Below are 14,057 nucleotides of genomic sequence, written 5' to 3'. Positions count from 1 at the left end.
AGCCTGTCCATTGGCTCCTAGCGTCAGCTGACTCCTCCGGGGTTCGCGGGGGTTATAGTTCATTACAGAGCCCTTTCTCATTGGCTCATTGTTCGCGCGCTTCCAGAGCGCATGCGCAACCTCTTCTCTGGACCAGTGACCTCGGCAACATTGCGCAACAACATGGCGGCGCCCTGTACCAACTTGCAGTCGCGGAACCCGCCGTACAAATGCACACATATACGGTGTATTAACACATCCTTACACTTATAGCAGAATCAATTACTTCTTCATATCAAGCAGACTGGTCCCAAAGATCTCCCATGCAGGGATCCATGATATTTCATAGTCGGATCACCAATTGAGCTAAGGGCTGTTATATACAGCATGCTTTTCATGTTTATAGAGCACGGAGCTGTGTATGTGTGTGTATATGCGAGTATATGTGTGTGCATGGGTTGTGTGAGTGAAAGGATGACCTAAGCAAGATTTTTTAAAGAAAATAAAAGTTTAATAAATATTTTTTTTAGTTCCGCAATCATTGACACACACACACACACACACACACACACACACACACACACACACATACATTTCAGAGCCGGTAGCAGCGCGAAAAGATGAATTTCTTCATCTTCGCCGCTGTCTGTCGGCTCCCCTCTCCCTGCCGTGCGCGCGCGCGGCTCTTCTATAGAAAGGCTGGCTGATGTCAGCCAACTAAAATTCCGCGCGCGCCCGGCACTATAGAACGTGCCTTAGGTGCGCCCAAATCGGCCTGGACAGACCGGGAGCAGACTGGAAAATCAATGAATCTATTTTAAAGATCCCAGAAATAGTTTACACAGTAAGCAAAGAGATAACCCAGTTCTTTAGAGAAAATAGCGGTAGTGTAACATCCCAACTGACCCTTTGGGAAGCAGATGAAGCAACATTAAGAGGGACAAGGAAAAGAGAGCGGAATCTTAAAATAACAGCTTTATAGGCCAAATTGAAAGACCTCGCAAATAAGCATAGAAGAGACCCATTCCAGATACCCTTAATCAACTGAAAGATACCAAAATTGAATTGAACTTACTCCTAACCTCCCAGGCAGAGAACTCACCGAGCTGGTCAATGAGGAAGTTTTTTGAGAAAGCAAACAAGCCAGATACTATGCTGGCGGATAAACTAAAAACGAAGCACCACAATAATAACATACAAGCCCTAAAATTAAAAATGGGAGGGACCACAACCAACCCAATGTTAATTGTAAGGGAATGTAAACATTTTTATGAAGATCTTTATAACGGAGATAAAATGGCACATAATAATAGCACAAAACGAGCTTTGAGGGACTTCCTGACAAGTTCAAACCTACCGAGACAGGGCGGTCTGGAGAGAGAGAGATAATGGGGAATAATTTCACACTGGAAGAACTCACAGATGTAATTAACAATTTAAAACCCTCTTAAGCCCCGGGTCCAGATGGTTTCTCGAACCTGTACTATAAAAAAATTCATAAAGCAACTGGACCCCTACCTCCTCCCAATGTTTCATACGGTGTTGGCAGGAACCCCTTTCCCGGAACACATGCTCCAAGCGTCCATCTCTTTAAGGCTGAGTCCATAGAGACTTCAGCCGTGCGGAGGCGCGCGGAGGCTGAGGGAAAGCGGGTGCTTTCCCTGGCATAAGACCGTGCGCCGTCCGGGGGCGTGTCGGGGGGGGGGGCTGTGACATCATTGGGTGAACCGCTCACGTGACCGGCCCTGCACTCCGGCGAGCATAGAAACTAACATTTTCTTAAGGCACACGCTTCCGCACGCTTGCGGCTTGCGCTCTCATTGCGGCTGCAGGGGCTCACTGCCGAGCAGCAGCGCGGCTCAGCACGGGCGCTGACCATGCCCGAGGCCTAATTCATAAACGGGTGTGAGGATCGGGGAGTCACGCTGCCTGCGGCGCACTCCCCGCTTACCTCCCTCAATGACCAGGGCTTCTTCCCTACCCGTGCGGGCCATCACTCACGGCGCCATTGCCAGGGCCAGCTCGCGCACACACGCATCTCCGCCACAGACCCCCGCTGCTCTACTGTACGCGCGCTCGCCGCCTCTCAGCTCTAATAACGCTGACCACGGGCGCACGTGGCACTGTAAGGATTCGCCATTCTGCTGCTCCTGCCCCTTTAACCCTCACTCGCCTATTGGACCCTCATGGCACTCAAGTGTGGCAACCTGGCGGTAGTACTTGCGTGGGTTCTGCGCGGTCCCCGTCGGTCCCTTCGGTCTCTCCCCACAGACAATCTTGCGCCCCCCCAGTTTTCGCACCACTGCATTAACCCATGTCACATATAGGGAGGAGTAGATCAGTGAGTAAAGGTGCTGACTGTAAATAATGCAGGGAGTGTGAAGCAGGGTAGCCTGGTTCGATTCCCGGTGTCAGCTCCTTGTGACCTTGGGAAAGTCACTATCTCCCTGTGGCTCAGACATCAATAACATAGATTTGTAAGCTCATCTGCAGCGGGACAGCATCTGTATAATAAATTCCGTTGTGCTGCATACTATAATGTAATTGTGAAGCGCTTTGGAGAAAATGTTTAATTCTTGACAGTAACAGATTTCCCTACCCTTACCTGGTCAGGACAGCTCCCTCCTACCATGCAGCACAAGAAGGAGCCAAACAGCCTCCTGCAGCTCCTATTAACTCCATGTGGGCTTCTCCCTCCCTCCCTCTCCTAGATGCATTTAGATTATTTACATTTTGTTGTTCTTGTTATCATACAATGCCCCTTAGTGACTGACACATAATATATTATTTTGCAGATAACTGCTGTAATCTCGATATATTGGGTACATTGTGCAATGCTTGGCTAATAGATGTATTTTTTTAAATGTATAGCAGCAACTTTGACTTCAATTGAGATTTTCAGCTGAAACGGGCCACTTCAGCAGATATGGAATAAGGCTGTCACTGCGTCAGACCTTTAACTCTTTAGGCACCGCCCACATCCCTTATTGTTTTGTTTGGTCTTTTCTCTTGTGGAGGTTGAAATCTGTAGGACACAATAAAAAAAACTTGCCAGTGTAATAAACCTCAACCATTTGAGATCCAGAAGGCTGGTGGCAACTGAGTGAGACCATCTTCCAGGATCGCAACCACATGAACTACTTGGCATAGAGCTCATGTAGTCACAACCAGCCTCTAGTGGATGTGGGTGAACTTGGAGGGGGCTCTACTGCTGTTCCAATCATGTTTACCATTCTAATTGCGCACTGAACATGAATACTCCCTCGAAAACAAGCAATAATGACATAGTGTACTGTACCTCACAAGGCCCCTATGGTGTACAGACATCATCATAGGGCACTTAAAATGTTAAAGGTGTTTAGACCAAAAGATGTCACAAATACAGTAATAAAGGCATATTGATGTGCATTGGGAGTTTTGGGCTTACTGTTGTGAATGGGTAGTCATGTTCCCAGTAGCGATCCAACAGGCATGGTGCATTTAGTGTTGCAGATTGAGGTTTTTGCGCTCGCCAACATGTATTCTTTATCCATTTATCTGAACCTACGCAAGCACAGTAATCAAATATGTCCCTCTCTGTTCAAAGTGGTCTTGCACAAGCAAGTGGTATATTTAAAAGTTTCCAAAAGCAGTCTGAAATGGAGTTGGTAGGGCTCTAATTCAGTGTTTCCATTTGAATAGGTATTTACCCATTGTAATCATAACCAACTAAACCCTTTTAGGTGTAGTCTTTTTCAGTTGACAATTTTTCAATAAATCAAAACAAGCATAAATATTTGTAATGTTTTTTTTTTGTTTTTTTTTGCTTACATGTGACACTGTCCCTTATATACTTAAACACTGCAGACTTTTCCATGGTGCCACTAGGGGACAAGCTGAATCAGTACAAGGTTTTCGTAAATACAAACGAATGTTCCAGCACGCACTGACTAGAGAATAATAGATTCAACACGGTAAATGCCAAAGTAAATAATTTAATGTATGCACAAGATAGTAAAGTTAAACCTGAAGTGATGTGGCATTAGTGGGTAGACAAAAACCCTACAGTGAGGGTGGTAGGGGACAGGGAACACTGGGATAGGGAGTGAACAATATACAAAGACAGTGGGGGGGAAATAAAACCAATGGGGGGAGGGTAATCAGGGGGGCAACGTTTCTGGGAATAACCCTTTCCTCAGGCCCATTCCCTCGTGACACACATCAGCTACACGTGGAGGCAGCAGGAGTTAGAGGAAGAGACGCGAGATAAGAGACTTTTGACCTGTTGGTTTGGACACTGAGCTTTCATGCATTCTCCTCTGGCTGTTTACAGGACTCTGACATTTTGAGCTTAAACTCTGTATAGTGATTGCTGGGTGCTGCTTTGGTGGTTGGGGAGACTAGGGACCAGGGAAGTACCTTGTGGTCCTTTAGACCCGAGGGAATGGGCCTGAGGAAGGGTTTATTCCCCGAAATGTTGCCCCCCTAATTACTTTCCCATTGGTTTTATTCCCCCCCCCCCCCCCACTGTTTTTTATTGTTCACTCCCTATCCCAGTGTTCCCTGTCCCCTACCACCCTCACTGTAGGGTTTTTGTCTACCCACTAACGCCACATCACTCCAGGTTTAACTTTATTATCTTGTGCATACATTACATTATTTACTTTGGCATTTACCGTGTTGAATCTGTTATTCTCTAGTCAGTGAGTGCTGGAACCTTAGTTTGTATTTACAATTTTTTCTAAGGGGACTTGGGGTCCCCCTGTGTTCCATAGGCACCCTGCACATATTCATTTATACGCTTTTGAGTGTTGTCTATTCTGTATTTATAGTGTAACGGGTATTCCCCCTACGCCAATCACAGATATAGTGTGTGTGAGGGGGAACCTACGTGTTACCAGGTGTGGTGCGTATACCTGTAGATTCACAAGAGGCCTTTACATTTGTATCAGCAACAACCACTGTGTACTCTGTAATACTACTCCCCCTAGGGGGAACTCCTCACCATGTATCGTAGTCCCAAATGTCATTCACTCCCACTAGGAGTGTACCTTGCACCCACCACCGTGTACTCCCACACCGTGTCCACAGTCTAACCCCTTTGTCCCATGGTCAGCACTGCCACTATGTCTGAATATATATAAGGTGATTTGTTGGTGCACTTAGGAAGGTACCTGCCGAGTGCTCCTGCACTCGGGCCTGCAGACAACTTCAAAAAGGATCCGCCGCTTGGTGATCCCTTCGGCGGTATCCTGCTTTTCTTCGCACGAGGGTCCGCCAGGGGCGATCCCACCCTGGAGATAGTCCTTGTCTCTTTGGGGCGTAGGCTTGAGCCCAAGCCTCTTCTCGGGGAGCGCAGCGTCCGCTGTGTCCCTAACTGTCACTGGCACTAATGGGGCAAGATCCCTTACCTAGGGCCTGTCCCTGCAGCAACACAAGCTATAAGGGGCTCAGGACCTGACTGGGGCCTAGGGGGCTGCTGGCCTAATGCAGTGGGTCACAGACCCCTGCACTCACCTCCTTCCCCTAGCTCTTCCTGGTCCTGACTGCCTGTGTCCCGCGCGCGCGAAATGTATCAAAACCCTGCAAGCAGGGAGCTCCTCCAGCCTTATTGGCTCTCTGGCGTCATGTGGGGCGCTCCTGAGGCTCATGGGACTTGTAGTCCCGTTCAAGAGCCTTCCCTGGTAGGCTAGGGTTTCGCGGGCTGCCATTGCGCATGCGCAACTCATCAGGGCCGCCGGCGCTCACTGCGCATGCGCGAACTCACGCAAGATGGCGACGCCCTGCACGGAAGCCGCCGAGAACCTCCGGAGCGCTCCCTGTTTGGCCTCCACCCTCCAGAAGTGCCGGCGTGTCTGCCGCTTGACTCCCGGCAGCGGAGGTACGAGGGGGGGGGTGTCGCGGCGCAGAGGGGGACCTGGCTACAATAGTACAATGTTTTCCAGCTCGTTCTTTCAGAGTGCAATTTGGTTTCTGGAAATAATGTAACAATGTGTAAGGTGACCTCCCAATTAACAAATCAGGACAAGGTCAATTGATGCTTCTTGTGCAGTTCCTACTTTACATGTAGCTCCATTGGCAAATTGGGATGTGGGCAGTGGCAGATTTAAAATGTTGCCACCCATTGGCACTTACCTTTATGCAACCCGGGCCACCTCCTACTGCAGCCATGATGGACGTGTAATAACAGACCCTCCAACATTGGGCACACCAAAATAGGTACACTTTAATTCCTCTGTGAATGTGGGATATAGGCACCTAAGCAGGGGAGCACCACCTGCAAAAGGTACCATAACACATGCAATTTATTACGTCATTTGACAAATAAAACATTTATTAATGGATTTATTGTCATATACCAATCTATACATAAAATAGTAATAAAGTAGTGAAGACCCCCTATTAACCACTGAACATTTATCAAATTGGTCACAATCTTCAAGCTAGACAGGGAATAGTTCCGTGGGCGCCTGTATATTCTACTACTATTAAAGGATATATGAAAGCCAAGCCTGTTGGCTGTGAAGAAACGTAGATCCTCACGATGAGCTTAAAAACAAAGAGAAAGCACAGCACATACTGTAGCGTAATACTGTTAAAAAGTTAAACAAACAACATTTAAGACAACATATAACAGCTGAAAACTGGATTGGTATTTTAGGACAGTAAAATCATTTAATAACAATTAATAATTAATATAATGCACAATTTACATGGACATATATTATTGAACAATAAAAAAAACGAATAGATGGTTCTTGCACTCCGTAGCACCAAGGATGATGATAGCAATGCCTACTCACCAGATGGAATAGGTTTGCAGGCAGTGGATAATTTAGAGAGTATCCCCTCTTGTCTGTGTGTTGCTTTCTGCTCAACTGGAGTCTCCGTCGGCTCGTGGGTGCAGCTCATCAAGCGGGGACTCCTGTAGCACCGGGAAGGGCGCCCGAGCAGATAGAACGCAGCAACAGCTGATTCAGCACGATGTCAGCCACGGGCCACCGTCGGCTCGTCTGTCTGCTGATTCAACTCGTCGACGGCTACAAGAGTTGTTTAGTTGGCAGCATATATTTAGTTGCTATATTATTCAATGACTTTTATATTACGCATGTGTTTGATTGTTAAAATCCATTCAAGAACAACGTCATTGCATGCACTGCGCATGTGCAACTAGCTACAGGTGAAACTATTTACCCAAATTGCGGATTTTGTACTTAAAGGACATTTCTGGACTTTCATTCTATATACCCCTGAGGTTCAAGCCCCGAGCACATTGGTACAGTATCCCACACACATTGGTGAACTGTGTGTGCTGCCAACTAAACAACTCTTGTAGCCGTCGACGAGTTGAATCAGCTGTTGCGGTCTAACATTCATTCAGGCGCCCTTCCCGGCATACTGCAGGAGTTCCTGCTAACAAGTTACATCTACGAACAGACAGAGACGCCAGCTAACAGAGAGCAGCAGACAGACGAGCCGACGGTGGCCCGTGGCTGACATCGTGCTGAATCAGCTGTTGCTGCGTTCTATCTGCTCGGGCGCCCTTCCCGGTGCTACAGGAGTCCCCGCTTGATGAGCTGCACCCACGAGCCGACAGAGACTCCAGTTGAGCAGAAAGCAACACACAGACGAGAGGGGATACTCTCTAAATTATCCACTGCCTGCAAACCTATTCCATCTGGTGAGTAGGCATTGCTATCATCATCCTTGGTGCTGCGGAGTGCAAGAACCATCTATTCGTTTTTTTTATTGTTCAATAATATATGTCCATGTAAATTGTGCATTATATTAATTATTAATTGTTATTAAATGATTTTACTGTCCTAAAATACCAATCCAGTTTTCAGCTGTTATATGTTGTTTGTTTAACTTTTTAACAGTATTACGCTATGTGCTGTGCTTTCTCTTTGTTTTTAAGCTCATCGTGAGGATCTACGTTTCTTCACAGCCAACAGGCTTGGCTTTCATATATCCTTTAATAGTAGTAGAATATACAGGCGCCCACGGAACTATTCCCTGTCTATACTGTTATCCTGACCAGGGGGTCAGGCTTTGTGTCCCAGGCAGCCCCTTATATATGGTTTAACAATTTGTATAAGGTATTAGTTACTACACTACATTCATTGCGGTTAGCGCTACCTGTTTTGTTGTTTATGCACAATCTTCAAGCTGCTGTAATTAGCTGAAGATTCTGAGCTTTAACCAATGGTAGACAGGAAGTAGAGCACTCCTCGGCTCTCAGAGGGGCAGAAACAATATCTACACCTGGTTTTAATAGGAAGAGGCCATAATACAGTAGTTACATTGCCCACTAAATAGGTACAGATGAAGAATGTGCAGGTTACTTCAGACCGCAACGTGTAAGCCATGTAAAAATATATGGCATGCAGAACACTGTACTCCGAGGGCCATATTTGTGGAAGCGGTGTTAACCGTAGCCTCACAATTTAGTCACTTGAATTGGTTGTCAGGTGCCTTGTGACTTGGCCCTGCTCAGTAAATATGGCCCTTATGTTTGCAATGCATTTTTATTAACGCTGACAACTATAAATCTGCAAGCTGCTAGTAGGCAAGTGTCCTGGCATTTAAACATGATACTAATGTGGCCGGGTCCCATCTGGGTCCCCTTTGGCGGCTCCACCTACCTCCACTGCGGCCAGGAAGTTGCGGTTAGCGTGGGTGCCGCCAGAGTATGCGGACACTCGGCGGTAGGCAGAGTGGCGTGAGGGCAGTGTAGGAAGCGTTCCTGTGCTCCGGAGGCTCCGCGGCTCACCTGGCTAGTGAGGGCCACCATCTTGATATGTGCACGCATGCGCAGTATTGTGACGGCCATTTCTGCTCGCACATGCACAGAAACCCTACCAAAGCGGCGGCCATTACAGAGGGCTCCGCAGGGACTACACCCCCCAGAATGCATAGGGGCGATTTACCACATTAGTACAGAACAGCCAATAGGGCTGCGAGGATCTCCTGCTCTGCAGTGGATACATTTGACGCGCTCAGACCTCGCGCTTCAGTCGTGCTGGGACACGAAGAGGTGAGGTTGTGTGTGCAGGGTGTCAGTAGACCCCCTGATAGAACTCGACTCCCCTGTAAGCTTTTGGCTGCTACAGGGACAGGCCCTTAGACAGGGACACTACCCCATTAGCTGATCAGTGTCAGGGACACAGCAGTAACGCTGCACAGCACTTGAGGCCTATGGTGTGGGACAGTATTATTAGAAAAGGGCAAAACAGGTATAATTAATAAAAAAGAATACAATTTCCTGAAAGTAGACGACCCTATAATACTGGTCTTCTACTATTTACCAAAGATACACAAATCACTCACCAACCCACCAGGTAGGCCAATCATCTCCGGTATAAATTCACTTACGCAAAACTTATCTGCATATATAGACATCTTTCTTCAGAAGTATGTTAAGAACCAAAAGTCATTTTTAAAAGACACAACTGATGTAATTAAAATTTTAGACGAATTTGAATGGGAGGGCCTACTCCTAGCGAGTTGTGACGTCACATCATTTTACACGTCACTAGGACACAATCAGGGCCGTGATGCCATTAAAAAAGTTTTAATAAGGGATCCGGAGATGCCTCCATTACAAGGAGATTTTATTGTTGATAGCATCGATTTTATTCTCATCATAATTTTTTTTAAATTTTAACAGCGAGTTTTTCCTGCAGAAATACGGGTCCGCCATGGGAACCAAATTCGCACCAAGTTATGCCAACCTGTTTATGGGTGTCTGGGAGGAATTAACAGTCTGGCCCCAGACGGGACTTGGCGCGGGTTTGGCCCTATGGAAGCGTTTTATAGACGATGTGTTAATTATTTGGGAGGGTGACACAGAGAGTTTTAACGATTTTATGACCCTTTTATAGAATAATGATCTTAATCTGAAATTTACACACTCCATTAGCTCCAGTAGTATTGATTATTTTTTAGACCTAACTATCTTTGTGGAAGAAGGGAGAATTACAACTAAGACTTTTTTTTAAACCGGTTTACAGCAATAATTTCATTCTGAGCAGTATCTGCCATCACCCGTGTTGGGTAGAGAACATCCCATATGGACAGTTTAGACGGATAAAGAGGAACTGCACGGACAAAGAAATGTTTGAGACACAATCGCAAATCCTTACAGAAAAATTCCTAGAAAGAAATGATAAACAAGATAAAATAAATGCTGCCTTGACCAGAACTCGCGAAATAGAGAAAAGATATTATCTGTAATAAAAAGGAGAATGCAAATAGGAACATAAAAAAAAATCAAATAGAATGGGCATTCCTCACTAGATACAAAAAAGATGCCAAACAAATTAAAAGGATAATATATAAGCATTGGCACTTGATCCAGTGTGATCCAGTACTCAAAGAATCTGGTCCAGAACATCCTGCTGTAATTTTCAAAAGATCTAAAAAAAACTTGAAAATGAAACTGGCACCAAGGGCCTCATGCAGTAAGCGTCGATTAAGTGAAATCGGCAAGTTTACCGATTAGTCATGTTAATGGCGATTTTTCCTCTCCGTATGCAGTAAGTGCCGAATACATTCAAAATCAACCCGAAAACAAATCCGCCCACTCTCACGATGATTATCCGATCACACACAGGTGTATCGGCGTGCGTGGCGGGGTGCTGATAGGTTGCCCAATCACAAATCTTGCTGAATCAGGCGAAACAAGCATGTATTGGATTGCGCGCCATATTTAAAGGCAACGTGTACTGCTAATCATTCTCTGTGTTGTTGGGAGTGAGAGAGAGAGAGACTCACAGAGCTGGCTGATTGAACATTTGCATATTGACGGAGAGACTTGTTGTGTATTGGGTGAGCTTTGTCCATTGTTGTTTTGTTTACATCTTTGTCTTGTTTTATATGTGGAAGTGTTTCGTGTGATTGGCTGTACATTAGTTGTCTGTTTTTTGTGAGTGCTGGAAGTATGCCCGCAAAGCGTGGGAAGAGTGATGCTGGTGGGAGTGGGAGTGCTACTCGTGCGAGTACGTGTCGGAGTGAACGTACTGTTCAGGGGAGTGATGTTGCTGGTGCACCGAGTGGTGTTGCTGGGAGTGGGAGTGCTGGTGCTGGGAGTGGGAGTGCTGTTGCTTACAGTTATTTTGCATATTTACACTGCTTTTTATACTGTCTTCACAATATAAGCATACCTGCATCTATATATGTATATGTCTGATTCTGTATATATATATATATCAAAATAGACATATATGTTGTAGTCCTACTAAAAGCAGTAACTAATATAGCACGTGCCATTGTGTGCTCATTTACATGTGAATTCCCAAAATGCATTGCTGCAGTGGAAGCAATTGATGGTGGGCGAAGATGGGGAACAACAGGGTAGTACACATGTGTAACACATGTTAATGAGAAATTATTACTAGCTACAGGTACAGAACATAAATATGTATAATATTATTGTGTATTTTATTTATTTTACTCCGACAAACATGACATTACTGCCTATTTTAAGCATGCATCAAATATATTGCATGCAACGGCCTACAAACATCACTTGCACTAACACATCTATAGTTGTTTATGAAAAGGTCCATTTTTGCTTTAACTCATATACAGACAGCATAATGAGGCACACGTATCATATGTTATGTCATTGTTTTCATAACTTAAAAACTGCACACGACTATTTAGCTCATCTACCATTGTGTTAAAGCAGCTGCAATTAATATCTCATCACAGCATACACTTCAACAGAGGGGGTGGGGTTCAGCACACACACTAATTACAGCCTCATCTTATGTTCAACTTAGTTCACACCATTTTCACCTGTTTCAAGTAATTGAAAGGTGTGGCTGATTAGGCTTTTTGGGGAAGGGAATACCGTTCTTACAACCTGACTAGCACAACTGAAGTTAATCACACTCATTTGAAAGCTTCACTTTAGCTACTAAATGCCCCAACAACTCATTACTTATCAAAGCGTACGTCACACATTAGTTCACTCATATCTATAGTTGAACTACTACTATCAACGACACATTATCACACACTGCATGTGTTGTCTTGTTTAGTCACAGCCACATTCATGTGTGCCACATCTTATATTAATGTACCACACATATCCTCTACCAAAAACAACACTTTTTGCAATATGACCACCTTCATGATAACCATTGTGAATGGTCATCTCATGATAGTTATGTACATTATGATACTGATATCACTACACAACATATGATTTTTATGTACAAATGTTATCTATTTATCCTCACGCATTACTGCAGGAACATAGTATGTTTTATGTTAGGGAACTCAAAAGTTCTAAGTACACAGGCATGTACATTGTTATTACAACTATTTATGTTCACTTTCACACACACATTTTGGGTTAAGGAAATGATGCTGTTAGGTACTCATAAATACAGAACATACAATAACTGTTTGTTCAATATTTACACATGTAAATGTAAAACTTATGTTATTGTTATATATAGTTGCCCCCGAAGGACATGTGTCACCTGAGACTGAACAAGTGTCTTCACCTGGGTCAGCCAGCTCAACACACCTAGAAGGTGAGTGTATCAGTTGGTGGCCATATAATATGTGCTCTTCTATATGTTATGTTGTCATGTTCATTATTTGTTTTGCACATCTTCTTTAAATAGGATTACTTAGTGTCAGTGAAAATGAAGTGTAAGGCAACTTGTATTGTGTTAGTGATGTTAACTATCATGTAGGAGTTGTGAGTTTACAGCAAGTTTTCATTCACTCATATTTCATACTGAGTCCAAACATTATTCTTAAGTCAAGGTAGTTTTTAATGTGAGGTTATAAAACGTATGGAAACATGTTAGTTGTTACTTATGACACAGTACAATTACATAGTAACACAGCAGAGATTAACATGCCATTTAATAATGTGTACATGTATTTGTAGAACATGATGAAGAGGATTTTGATGATGATGATGATGATGATGATGATGATGATGCCGCCGCCGCCGCCATAGACACACAAATACAAGCAAGTGACCATGAAGAGGTTCCAATTGAAACTGTTTTACCGCCAAAACGTCCAGCAAATACCACATATGATGCAATTGTAGCTTCTGAGGGAAAAATTGTGGAAGCAGAAAATCGTCGCCATTCTGACCTGATGACAGTGCTGGAAAGGATGATTGCACTGCAGGAAGAAACAGTTTCACAATTGGCACATCTCCACAGAGTCTTCATTGAAGTGCCTAAACAGTTGCAAAAAATCAACACCTCATTCGAAGCATTAGTTGTTCAGCAAACACAAGCTAATTACTGGAGAATGACTAATGTACCACAATTCAACACCTCACAGGCAGGATCTGTTCATGCAGGTCAGTTTTCACCACATTCATCTGATATTCATTCACCAGGCCCAAATGTTACCGGTCAAGTAGCAGACATTGCTGTGCAGGTTCCTGATGACATCCTACCGCTGCCATCTGTACAAATTCAGCAGCAGACACCTACAAAGGAGGCGACAAAAACAAAACAAGACACACATGAAACAGACCAACCATCACTTGTGCAGTGTCTACCAACTTGCTCACATGTGTCAGTGGGCACAAGCCCTGTCCGTGAACAGTCACTACCCAAAAGCCCTGTAGGTGAGTCACTGCCCAAAAGCCCTGTAGGTGAATCGCTGCCCAAAAGCCCTGTAGGTGAATCGCTGCCCAAAATCCCTGTAGGTGAATCACTGCCCAAAAGCCCTGTAGGTGAGTCACTGGCCACAAGCCCTGTAGGTGAGTCACTGGCCACAAGCCCCGTAGGTGAACAGTCACTACCCAAAAGCCCTGTAGGTGAGTCACTGCCCAAAAGCCCTGTAGGTGAGTCACTGGCCACAAGCCCTGCCCGTGAAGTGCCAGAGGCCACTCAAAGTGGCTCTGTTGTACCTAAAGTTGGTGGCAAAAGAAAAAGGAAAATTCAAGAGACAACAAGCAGGCCTGTTACTCGCTCGCAAAAGGAACAAAAAAAATAAATTTTAAAATTCACAAAATATGTCTTTGGCCTTGTTTTGTTGACTTCAGATTATCTAATTACTATTGTATGTATGCTGAAGACTGTGTTGTTTCCAAACTTTCAAGTATGTTC

General features: G+C 44.6%; 1 protein-coding gene across 1 annotated transcript in view; it reads left to right on the top strand.

Annotated features, from left to right (window-relative positions):
* The window catches only part of LOC142490712 (uncharacterized), a 25,217-nt gene extending 11,160 nt beyond the window's left edge, over positions 1 to 14,057 (top strand). Inside the window, exons 3-4 of the mRNA XM_075593127.1 lie at positions 12,429 to 12,506; positions 12,872 to 14,057. Coding sequence (XP_075449242.1) covers positions 12,429 to 12,506; positions 12,872 to 13,944 — 1,151 coding nt within the window. The 3' untranslated portion in view covers positions 13,945 to 14,057. The remainder of the gene's footprint in view (positions 1 to 12,428; positions 12,507 to 12,871) is intronic.

This window comes from Ascaphus truei, chromosome 3 (genome assembly GCF_040206685.1).
Source record: "Ascaphus truei isolate aAscTru1 chromosome 3, aAscTru1.hap1, whole genome shotgun sequence".
NCBI lineage: Eukaryota > Metazoa > Chordata > Amphibia > Anura > Ascaphidae > Ascaphus > Ascaphus truei.
The sequence above is the reverse complement of the archived record's forward strand: the minus strand, read 5'-3'. Positions and strand labels throughout refer to the sequence as shown.